A 10,799-nucleotide genomic window follows, 5' to 3' on the forward strand; every position below is an offset into this window, starting at 1 on the left:
AAAAAAAAAAAAAAAAAAAAAAAAAAAAAAAAAGAGGAAAAAGAAGAATATTTAATGACAAAAGGAAATGCTCACCAAAGGCAAACAACAACAGGAAAACCAACCTGTATACACAGGGTCATCCCAATGATGGGGGAAAAGTACACATTTTTTAAAAGATTAGAAGAACACACGCCAAAATAATGTCAGTGATTTCTTTTGGGTAGAGAGGTTGTAGGTGATGTTGCTTTTCTGGGTTTTCCAAATGTTCTACAATAGGCATATTTTACTTTTATAAACAGGGAAAATGTTACTTTTTTAAAAAAGATGCTATGATGATACTTTCCTGGGTAGGAAAGTGGCCTCAGATATTTTAGAAAAATATTGAACTACAACCAAAAAGGTGCTTGATAATTTGGGTCATCAGAGAATTTAGCTTTCAGGCAGTTTTATTGTATATAAAACATTTATTTTACCAGCAATACAATAAAACCCTATAAGTCTCCTTATTATAACTTCTTTTTTTTTTTGAGACAGTGTCTCACTCTGTCAACCAGGCTGCAGTGCAGTGGTGCGATCTCGGCTCACTGCAACCTCCCCCTCCGGGTTTCAAGTGATTCTCCTGCCTCAGCTTCCTGAGTAGCTGGGATTACAGGTGTGCACCACCACACCCAGCTAATTTTTGTATTTTTAGTTTAGTAGAGACAGGATTTCACCATGTTGGCCAGGCTGGTCTAGAACTCCTGACTTCAGGTGATCCACCCGCCTTGGCCTCCCAAAGTTCTGGGATTATAGGCGTGAGCCACTGTGCCCAGCCCCCTTATTATAACTTATTATTACATATTATATATATAACTTATTGTCATACCGTATAATTTCTTATTATAATGATTCATGTGAAGCAGAAGTCAAATCATATATCCTGAAACATGTAGCAAAAAGTCTTGATGAAACAATCAGGTAGCTGATAGCTTCCTCTGCTGCCTCCAATGCTGCCAAGGATGCTGCTGTATTATGTCATAAGAACCACAAAAGCACTGATAAGTTCCCAGAGTTTTTTTTTTTTTTCTGAGATGGAGTCTCACTCTGTCTCTCAGGCTGGAGTGCAGTGGCACGATCTCAGCTCATTGCAACCTCCATCTCCAGGGTTCAAGTGATTCTCCTACCTCAGCCTCCTGAGTAGCTGGGATTACAGGCGCCCGCCACCACATCCAGCTAATGTTTGTATTTTTAGTAGAGACGGGGTTTTTCCATGTTGGCCAGGCTGGTCTCGAACTCCTGACCTCAGATGATCCGCCCGCCTCAGCCTCCTAAAGTGCTGGGATTACAGGCGTGAGCCACCGCACGTGGCCAAGTTCCCACAGGTTTTAAAAACAATTCTCAAATGCATCCAACACATCAAATATCAGAATGTCCCTCATGCTAATTAAGCCAGGCTAAGAGGAAACTGAGTAGTAGCGATGCCCTATCCTGGGAAAGAGAAATGTGGGGGCTGTTCTAAGGAGAAATAAGGCCTGCAAAAGCTGACAGCACCCCCAAGGGGCCTCAGAAATGCCCTTCAGTTGGGGAGCAGTTGTGCTGAAGAAGCACAAGACAGAGTATCCTTACCAGACAGAGGAGGAGGCCCATTTTTGGCAAATCTAGTAGATGAAACTGATTTTAATACACAAGATAAATTCCAGAGTGGCTTTTCATTCTATAAAAGGATTCACAGCAGGATTCCATTAAGTAGCCGGCTCTCCTACTGCATTGAAAGCAGGATTCAATAGACAAACATTCAGCTGTCATGTACCTTTATAGGAAGACAATAGCTATCTACACCTACATGGACAGGCAATATCTGAAGGGTTGTTTCCGTTCCACTCACCGAGAGCCTGCTGAGCTAAAAGCACAGATCGACCTCCCCTACAACTCTCTCCCCACCCAGCTCAAGGGGTCAAAGCAGGGAAGGGGTAGGGTTCAATTCTGCCACCTCATTCGGAAGCAGACGCAGGCAAGGACCTAAAAGAAATGAGGCTGGAGAAATGAGGCTGGAGAAAAAGGAAACATAAGCACCATACAATGTTAGAGCTGGAAACGCCCTTAAAGATCACCTAATCCAGCCCTTTCGTTTCACAAAAGGGGAAACAGAGACTCACAGAGAGGAAGTGACTTGGCCCACGTCACAGACTGATTTAGTGACAGAGAATAGTGCTAGGATCCAGGCCCCTGTCGAGCCAACGGCCACTCTCAAATGGAAAAGCTGACTCAAGTGGCACATGTGTTTCTTTATACTGGTAAAATTCCGGGACATTGAGCTTCTGGCTTGATGCTGGTCAGGGGCAGAAGGTCTGGTCTGGCTTGATGCTGGTCAAGGAACCGAATCTGGAAACCCGTGAGCTCCCCAAGGTGGTTCTGGCCCACAGAAGGCAACTGAAGTAGTCAGTGCGGTGGAAGGCACTCATTGTGTATTCCTGCTCTCTACTCACTTCCCCAGTTTTTCCTCCTGTTTCCCTCTCTTTTGACTGCGGCCTAAGCCTCAGCCTGGCCAGCTGCCCAGTTCTGCTGAAGAACCCTAAGGCTAACACAAGCCTAAGTCTAGGTCAAATATCCCCACCTCAGGCCAGGGGTGACCCCTGCTCAGGGTGAGTGAAACTTTCCCACAAAAGCCAGCCAGATTCCCTGGAAGCCAGGCAATTGAAAGAGAGTTTTCTAGGTGTTCTGGCTATTGTTACCTCCAATCTGCTAAAAAAGAAAAGGTTTACCCACAGGCCTCTGGGTGAGTGCCCAACTGCCCTCTGGGGAGCCTGAATTTGCCTCTGCCTCCATCTGGTCTTGTTTAATGGGGATCTGAAAAAACCCAGTTCCTGCCTCAGCGCCAGTGTTCAGAGCTGGGGGCCTCCAATGTGAAAGGAAACTGAACACAACCTCACACCTCATCAGGGCCAGGAAAACAGAGTTCTGCCCCTGTTACCCCAGGGTCTTCATTCCGGGTCAGAGAGGGCCATGGCAGGGGAAACCTGAGCCCTGAGGCCTCTCGCTGAGAAGGCCTGCAGATCTTTTCCCTGGTCACCTTTAAGTGAGTGGAAGGGCCGGCTGAGAGCGCGCTGCATAATTCAGCAGATGGCTGCCTCTAATGAGAAGACGCTGAAGAAGAGGATAACATTATTTCTCACACTCCTGAGCATGTGGCCTCCTTCCTCTTTGCAGGCAGCAGAGAAACCCACGGTTTCAAATCCCAGCAGCAGAAGCCTCCTCCTGCCAAACCGAGGAGGAAGGGTCTGTGTTTCTAATTTATTCTGCGCTCCCCCTCCAGTTGTTACTTAAAATAATCCATCATTACATGGCTGGTGGCTCCAAGATTTTTATTTAAAGCAATATGGAGAAGAAAAAATAAAAAAGAAAACCCACACAACCCGTGACTGTGCTATATTGGATTTAAGCTGAGAATCTTTTTAATATCAGAGAGTCTCCGAATCACCCTAGTATACTCTTCCCTGGGCCCTATGGGGGTGCTGAGGGAGTGTAGTGAAAAGAGGGGGAAGAGAGGTCATGGCAGGATTTTGATTTCTTAGAAACATCATGAAAAGACGAGTGTTTTTAAACAAGGAATCTGTGTCATCTGGTGGGTGTTTAATTGTATTACCCACTGACCAGCAGTAGCACTTCAGACTAAGTAACTTGGTGTCCCTACACCTATTAAATAAAGAGAATAGTAATACTTGTCCAGGAAGCCACTGGGGAAAATGAAATCATACAGATGGAAGCATTTTGAGATAGTTGAAAGAAACATGTTACATATATCCATGGCTTTCCTTCTTTCCTTCTTTTTCTTTCTTTCTTTCACCTGTCTTTTTTTTTTCTTTTTTCTTTTTTGAGACGGAGTCTTCCTCTGTCGCCCAGGCTGGAGTGCAGTGGTGCAATCTTGGCTCACTGCAAGCTCCGCCTCCCGGGTTCACGCCATTCTCCTGTCTCAGCCTCCCAAGTAGCTGGGACTACAGGCGCCCACCACCACGCCCGGCTAATTTTTTGATTTTTAGTAGAGACGGGGCTTCACCATGTTAGCCAGGATGGTCTCGATCTCCTGACCTCATGATCTGCCCGCCTTGGCCTCCCAAAGTGCTGGGATTACAGACATGAGCCACCTCTGTGACGTGAGCACCCGGCCTCATCTGTCTTGAATGTAGTTTTAATGTACATGCAACTAAAAGCCCTTCTCAATTGTTCATGCTAATATTAAACCATGGCTCTGATCATCCAAAAACCCAGGCAAGTCCAGAAATCAGCCCTACTTAGTTTGGGAATACCTTTTTCCAGAGGACTTATCTTCCTAATTAGTTTTGCTCAGGCTAATGCAATAGGTTTGCTCCCTTATAGCACACAAAGACAGGGGCCATGCTTGGTAACAAAGCCAGCAATTAACAGAAAATTTACAGCAGAGACTCCACAAAGTAAATGCTATGCACATGACTGCAGATCAAAATCTCATTAGACGATACAGACAAATCACTCTGCTGTCATGTAGTTTTGTATTAAGAACACCGCTAACACTCACATTTCCAGGATTTAGGATGTAAAAAGGAAACAGGGCTTATTCCTGCCTTTCATCTGGAAGCTCTGAGAGGACAGAGTTCCTGCGTGCCTTGGCCACCACTATATCCCCAGCACCTGGCACAGGGCCTGGCCGATCAGTGCCCAGTGAGTATGTGCTGAAGGAACGAATGAAAATAAAAGTGGGTGAATTGGCAAATGAAATGTTCCCAACCCAGTAGCAGATGTGAGATCTCACCCACCTTCACACCTACCCGTTTCCTATTTGAAGCCCTCAGGAAGCCCTTCCTGTCATCTCTGCCTCCATTCACTGCTGAGTTAGGTTCCCTTAGTAATGAAATCTCATGGCAGGCAGTCACTCTCCTGTGTAGCACTTATCACAAAGATAATTAGATAGTGATTTGTGTCTGCCTCCACCAGTTCCTTGAAAGAAGGGACCTTGTGCATTTGGGGGACATTGTCATTCTGCCCGCTTTTTATTTTAAAAAATCCCAGGCCGGGCGCTGTGGCTCACACCTGTAATCCCAGGACTTTGAGAGGCCAAGGCGGGCAGATCACGAGGTCAGGAGTTCGAGACCAGCTGGCCAACATGGTGAAACCCTGTTTCTACTAAAAACACAAAAATTAGCCGGGCATGGTGGTGCACACCTGTAATCCCAGTTACTCAGGAGGCTGAGGCAGGATAATTGCTTGAACCCAGGAGGCGGAGGTTGCAGTGAGCTGAGATCACGCCACTGCGTTCCAGCCTGGGAGAGACAGCAAGACTCCATCTCAGAAAAAAAAAAAAAAAAAGGGAAAAGAAGAAAAGAAACATCCCAAACACACAGAAAAGTTAGAAAATAATGTAATGACTGTCCAAAAAACCCTCAAATTTAGAATCAAAATTTTTAAATATTTGGGGCCATGTAAACTTTCTTCCGTGTTGTATCACCAATAGAGTTAGGTAATAGGGTTTTGTTTTCTGTGTTTGAGGTATGATACTACCTTTAGTGGGTGGTGGTAGGAACGCCTGAAGCAGAGACCTCAAAGGGAATCAAAGGGTAACTGCCACGTGATGATAGCAAAACCACAGTGCAGCAGCAATCTTTTCCTCACCTGAAGACAGTTGCTCTGAGACAGTTGACCCAGACCAACCCCCCGCTAACTTTGTAGGGCAAAGTTAGCCCCTGCAAGTTCATTTGGGAGAACCACCACTACCTAGATTGCCACTGGAGAAAGCTTCATTGTTCACATTGTAGGACTAGTTCAAGCCAGAATCATCCAGATGCTCTTTGTATGGGCCAGCATTTACGGTCTACATCCCAGAATGCAACATTGAAAGGAACAGCTCATTAAAAGAGCCAGCACATGCAGCTTTTGGGGCCTGCCCTGTGCCTTGGTTACCTTGGACAAGTCATGGAACCTCTCGAAGTATATATTAATAGCAGCCCAAGCCACCTCATAGGCAGGGGGTGAGGTGGGGCATCCCAAGGATCTTCTATAGTTCTTTAATTATTTCACAGTGTCCACAATTTGTTATTCCAACTAGACTATAAGCTTAAAAGCCACGAACTTTTTTTTGTTTTGTTTTTTGAGACGGATTCGCGCTCTGTTGCCCAGGCTGGAGTGTAGTGGCACGATCTCGGCTCACTGCAAGTGCCACCTCCGAGGTTCACGCCCTCAGCCTCCAGAGTAGCTGGGACTACAGGTGCCCGCCACCACACCCGGATAATTTTTTGTATTTTTAGTAGAGATGAGGTTTAACCGTGTTAGCCAGGCTGGTCTCGATCTCCTGACCTCGTGATCCACCCTCCTCGGCCTCTTTTTTTTTTCTTTTTTGAGATGGAGTCTCGCTCTGTTGCCCAGGCTGGAGTGCAGTGGCGCGATTTTGGCTCACTGCAACCTCTGCCTCTGGGGTTCAAGCGGTTCTTCTGCCTCAGCCTCCTGAGTAGCTGTGATTACAGGCACGCACCACCACGCCCGGCTAATTTTTGTATTTTCAGTAGATACGGGGTTTCACCATGTTGGCCAGGCTGGTCTCGAACTCCTGACCTCATGATCCGCCCACCTCAGCCTCCCAAAGTGCTGGGATTACAGGCATGAGCCACCAAGCCCAGTCCGATCACGAATGTTTTTTAAAGCCTGCTACCTTTTTTTGTCCAGTTGACAAGGGCTAACCATAGTGCTAGCCACATATCAGTCAATCAAATAAATATGGACACAGTGGAGAAATGGTGTTGTCACACCAAACCATTCATGGTGTTCATTCAAATGGATGGACTTGTGTTATGTGCACCAGAATTGAACTTCCAAGTTGGCTGCGTGCAATATAAGCCCTATCCAACAATTTGAAGGCTTGTTTTAGTCACTAAGGATGTTTACCCACAGTAACTCTCAACTGACTCTAGAAAGAACACCCCCCCCCCCCCCCCCCACACACACACACACACTAGGGCACTTACTCGCAATGGTACCACGTCTCGGAACTCATTAAAAAGAATTCCTGGCCGGGAGCAGTGGCTCACGCCTGTAATCCCAACACTTTGGGAGGCTGAGGCGGGCAGATCACAAGGTCAGGAGTTCGAAACCAGCCTGGCCAACATGGTGAAAACTCGTCTCTACTAAAAATACCAAAACTAGCCAGGCGTGGTGGCGGGTGCCTGTAATCCCAGCTACTCGGGAGGCTGAGGCAGGAGAATCACTTGAACCCGGGAGGCTGAGGTTGCAGTGAGCCAAGATCATGCCACTTGCACTCCAGCCTGGGCAACAGAGCAAGACTCCGTCTCAAAAAAAAAAAAAGAATTCCTAAGCTAGCCACACTTAGGTTTATTCTCTAGTCTTCTGTTCCCAAACCCTGAATACATGTTCCTTGGAGGAAACAAGCAGCAACCAGATGTCCAAGGTCTCCTGAGTTAATTCCGTCTTCCCTGGTGAATTACAACTTCTTGCAGACACAAAGGAGAACAGAGAGACAAATGACACATAAACAGGAGCTTCACTGGCTGGGGGAGGGGGCATGGAGAGTGACGTCAGTTTTCCCAGAAACCCATTTATCACGATAACAAGGTCTCGAGTGCTTAGGCTGCTCTTTCAGCTTCAGAATCTGACGTACAATTATGTTCTTCATCATACAGCATGGCAAGGCCAGCCAGAGCAAACTGGAGCCATGCAAAGCAAACCAAGTGGCCCTAAACCACCCCCTCACCCCCATCTGCAGAACAAAGGGCATCTCTAGGTTGCCTGAGTTGTGCCTGAGGTGAAACACACACAACCTTCTGGAATGTTCCCCATTGCAACATCTGCCCTGCAATCCTAATCCAGGCAAGAGAAACTGGTGAGAGTATGGAGGACAGGTCGATGCAAATTCATCAGCTGACATGAAAAATCATTAGCGTCATTTTTGGATGGAACTAGTGTCATCCCAGAGATTAATTCCTCTACTTCAGCTATATCATTTCTGAAATGCAGGTAACCAGGAGCAGAAAAGTCACAGCAGAAAAGAGGGAGCCCTCAAAACACTAAAGCAATACACAACGAGAGTGCCAATCTTGGGGGAAGAAAATTCTCTCAAATTCCATCATCACAGAGAATGTCTCCTGTCTACTCCTGGTCCTTCCACATCATGACTGCATAAAGTGCTCTGTGCTAGGGTGTGCAGGGGGTGGAGGAGGTTCCGAAGAAATGATCCTGCCCTTCCAAACAGACATTAATACATACTCTGTAGAGAAAATACTATCAGATTCTGGCTTCAGATTTTGAAAAATCAATTTCAATTACACCAAATATCTAGAGGCTTTTTTTTTTGTACTGTAATTGCATTGCTTGAACTATTTTCCTAAATAAGTAAGCTACAAGGGTGAAAAACATTTTTATGTGGTTCAGAGATTTTCGTCAAGTAGTATTTGGTGTCATGGGATTTGACCTACCTCTGTCTCCCACTCCTTCCTCACCTCGGGGTGCTGGTGGGCTTGTTAAAGTCCCAGATGCCCATGGATGAATAGAATAGCTAGGGTGTCCCCCCCAAATGGAATTCATCGCCCTTTGCAACCAAACTTCTGGTTTAAAAAACAAACATGGAGCCTCAGGTCACTTCAACATGGTTTCTCTGCACATCCCAGGCTGGAAAACTTCAGTTCTTTAAATGAAGATTTTTTTTTTTTTTTCCCAGAGTCGGTCGCCAACAAAAAAAGAGACGGCACCGCTTTTGCGAGTCTCACACTTATTTTCCTGAGTCTCCATAGAAAGAAGCCAGCTCCACAGGTTTTGGCACACAAGCCCAGTTACACTGAACATGCACCCGAGACAGATCCTCAGAGGCCCGCTCCAAAACATGCCAAAATACGCAGCCAGCCACCTACAGGCCAGCCATCTGCACCCCACACTGACGCACAAATGAGACCCAGAGGCACACAGCACAAGCAGACAGAGAGGCGTTCGGACACACACCACAGAGGTGAGCACACTCAGAGAAACAGGCGGACTTCTTTGGGTCACAGACAGAACCCCAGCGCCGCCGCCGCCCGCCCGGGAAGACACGAGCGCGCGCGCGTGCACACATACGCGCACACCGATACACACACAGACGCAGTCACATATGTAATGCATATAGAGAAACCCTATCCCAGCCAGTCACCTCCCCGCCCCCCTCGCCACTCACCGCCTTCTGCCCCAGGCTAACCCCAGCCCCGCGCCTCTTTGCCTGTGCGATCCCGGGTCACAACGGGAAGCCGTGCGCAGGGGCGCGGCAAGACCAGGGTGCCAGGGACCCGGAGGGCTCGGCGGCTCCTACGGCCATTCATTCGGCAACGCCCCAGCCGTGGGGCCGCAGCTGCAGCGAGGGAGGCGGCGGCGCTCACTGCGGCTCTTGGGCAATGCAAGTTCAGCCGCCGGCCCGCAGGCTTTCCCAGCCCCCCTGCCGCCCCCCGCCCCCCGCGCGCCACCACCGTTTTCCGGGACAGGCTGGGGGACTGAGCTGCTGACCCCGGGAGCAGAAGTCCCACCGTGCCCTCGGCTCCTGGATGCTGCCCACTGCCCTCCTCGCGATGCGTCTGGCGGCGGCGGCCAGGTCTCCTTGACCCTCCCCAGGCCCTCGGCCTTGGCCCTGGCACCCAAGCTCTGCACTTACCACCTGGCGAGCTATATCGGTCGCTGCCATCGCTCCTGCGTCCGCCAGGGCTGCCACGGGTGCCGCCGCAACGGGAGCTACTGCACAGGAAACAGAGGAGCTCCTCCGACAAAGAGAAAGTGTTACACTTCGGGCGCGACCAAGTCCGGTGGGGGGAGGTGCAAGGGAGGGGCCCCTTCGCCGCTGCTCCAACCCCAACCTCCCCTCTACCGCCCACCCCTTGAAAGTAGGGTATGGAGAGGGGGCGGATTTAACGCGCCGCTTCCCCCTATGGCCAGCCCAGTTCCAGTTCTTCCTGCAACCCCAGCCGTAGGCTTCTGCGAAGGGGGGCGGGGGCTCCCCTCGGTGACCACGTCTTCTGCCCCCCCCGCCACTTGGCTCCGTGGTACGTCCCGACCTCTGCTGAATTGTCACACCCCCCTGCTCTCCTTTACATCCCTAAGTCCCCAGACCCCGAAGGCTGGAAGGGAGCCCCCGCCCCTCCCCCCTCCCATACTCTGCTCAGCGGCCGAGCTCTGCAGTTCTCCTCCCGGCCCCCGTTACCCCCCTTCCTTTCCACCGAGATCCCAAGGTGCTTAGATGGGTGCGCCTTGGCCGCTGGAGTCTCGATGCCCCACTGTCGTGTCTCCCTACCCCCATGGCCCGGGAGCGCAGCTGCGGCCGAGGTACTGGGGTGGCCTGCGGCACCTGCCGCTCCACAGTAGAGCTTAGAAAGGGGGCCCGTTGGGGGAGCCACACTGCAGCCCGGCAACTGAGCTGAGCTGTGGCATGTGGGGTCCGAGGCTAGAGGTCTTGAGAAGCGGCTTCTGCCCTGGGGTTTCCAAGCCTTGGGTGCTGTGGGCTGTAATTTCGTGGAGCCAAGCTCACCACCTTTGGGTACCTACTACAGACGGAACCCACGCCTCCGACCCAGCCCTGGACGCTCAGCAAGACTAGAGACTCAGACCACCCACCCCTTCTAGTACCAGAGGAGGGGCTGGGGATGAAGGTTCTCAGCTCTGTGGAGCGAAATGGAGGGGCGGGTGACGGGGAGCGGCCTCCAGTCACTCTGTCCCGCCCCCTGATTTCTCCTTGACCCTCATTCAGCCCTGGACAAGGCGGCCAATAGGGCGCAGAGGAGAGAACTTCCGAAGGCAGGGGTGTGCCCGCCCGCCCTCCTTATCCCCCTGGCCCACCTCCGCGGGTC

The 10,799-nt window shown here is 49.8% G+C and overlaps 1 protein-coding gene across 3 annotated transcripts in view; it reads right to left on the minus strand.

The window, feature by feature from the left end:
• The window catches only part of SEPTIN6 (septin 6), an 87,487-nt gene extending 77,669 nt beyond the window's left edge, over nt 1-9,818 (minus strand). For 2 of the 3 annotated variants that reach the window (XM_032757520.2, XM_032757521.2), the window contains exon 1: nt 9,614-9,818. In XM_032757520.2, coding sequence (XP_032613411.1) covers nt 9,614-9,643 — 30 coding nt within the window. In that variant the 5' untranslated portion in view covers nt 9,644-9,818. The remainder of the gene's footprint in view (nt 1-9,613) is intronic. The other variant, XM_032757522.2, reaches the window with a different exon arrangement.
• Between the last annotated feature and the right edge of the window lie 981 nt (nt 9,819-10,799).

Source organism: Hylobates moloch, unplaced genomic scaffold (assembly GCF_009828535.3).
Source record: "Hylobates moloch isolate HMO894 unplaced genomic scaffold, HMol_V3 SCAFFOLD_7, whole genome shotgun sequence".
NCBI classification, from domain to species: Eukaryota; Metazoa; Chordata; class Mammalia; order Primates; family Hylobatidae; genus Hylobates; species Hylobates moloch.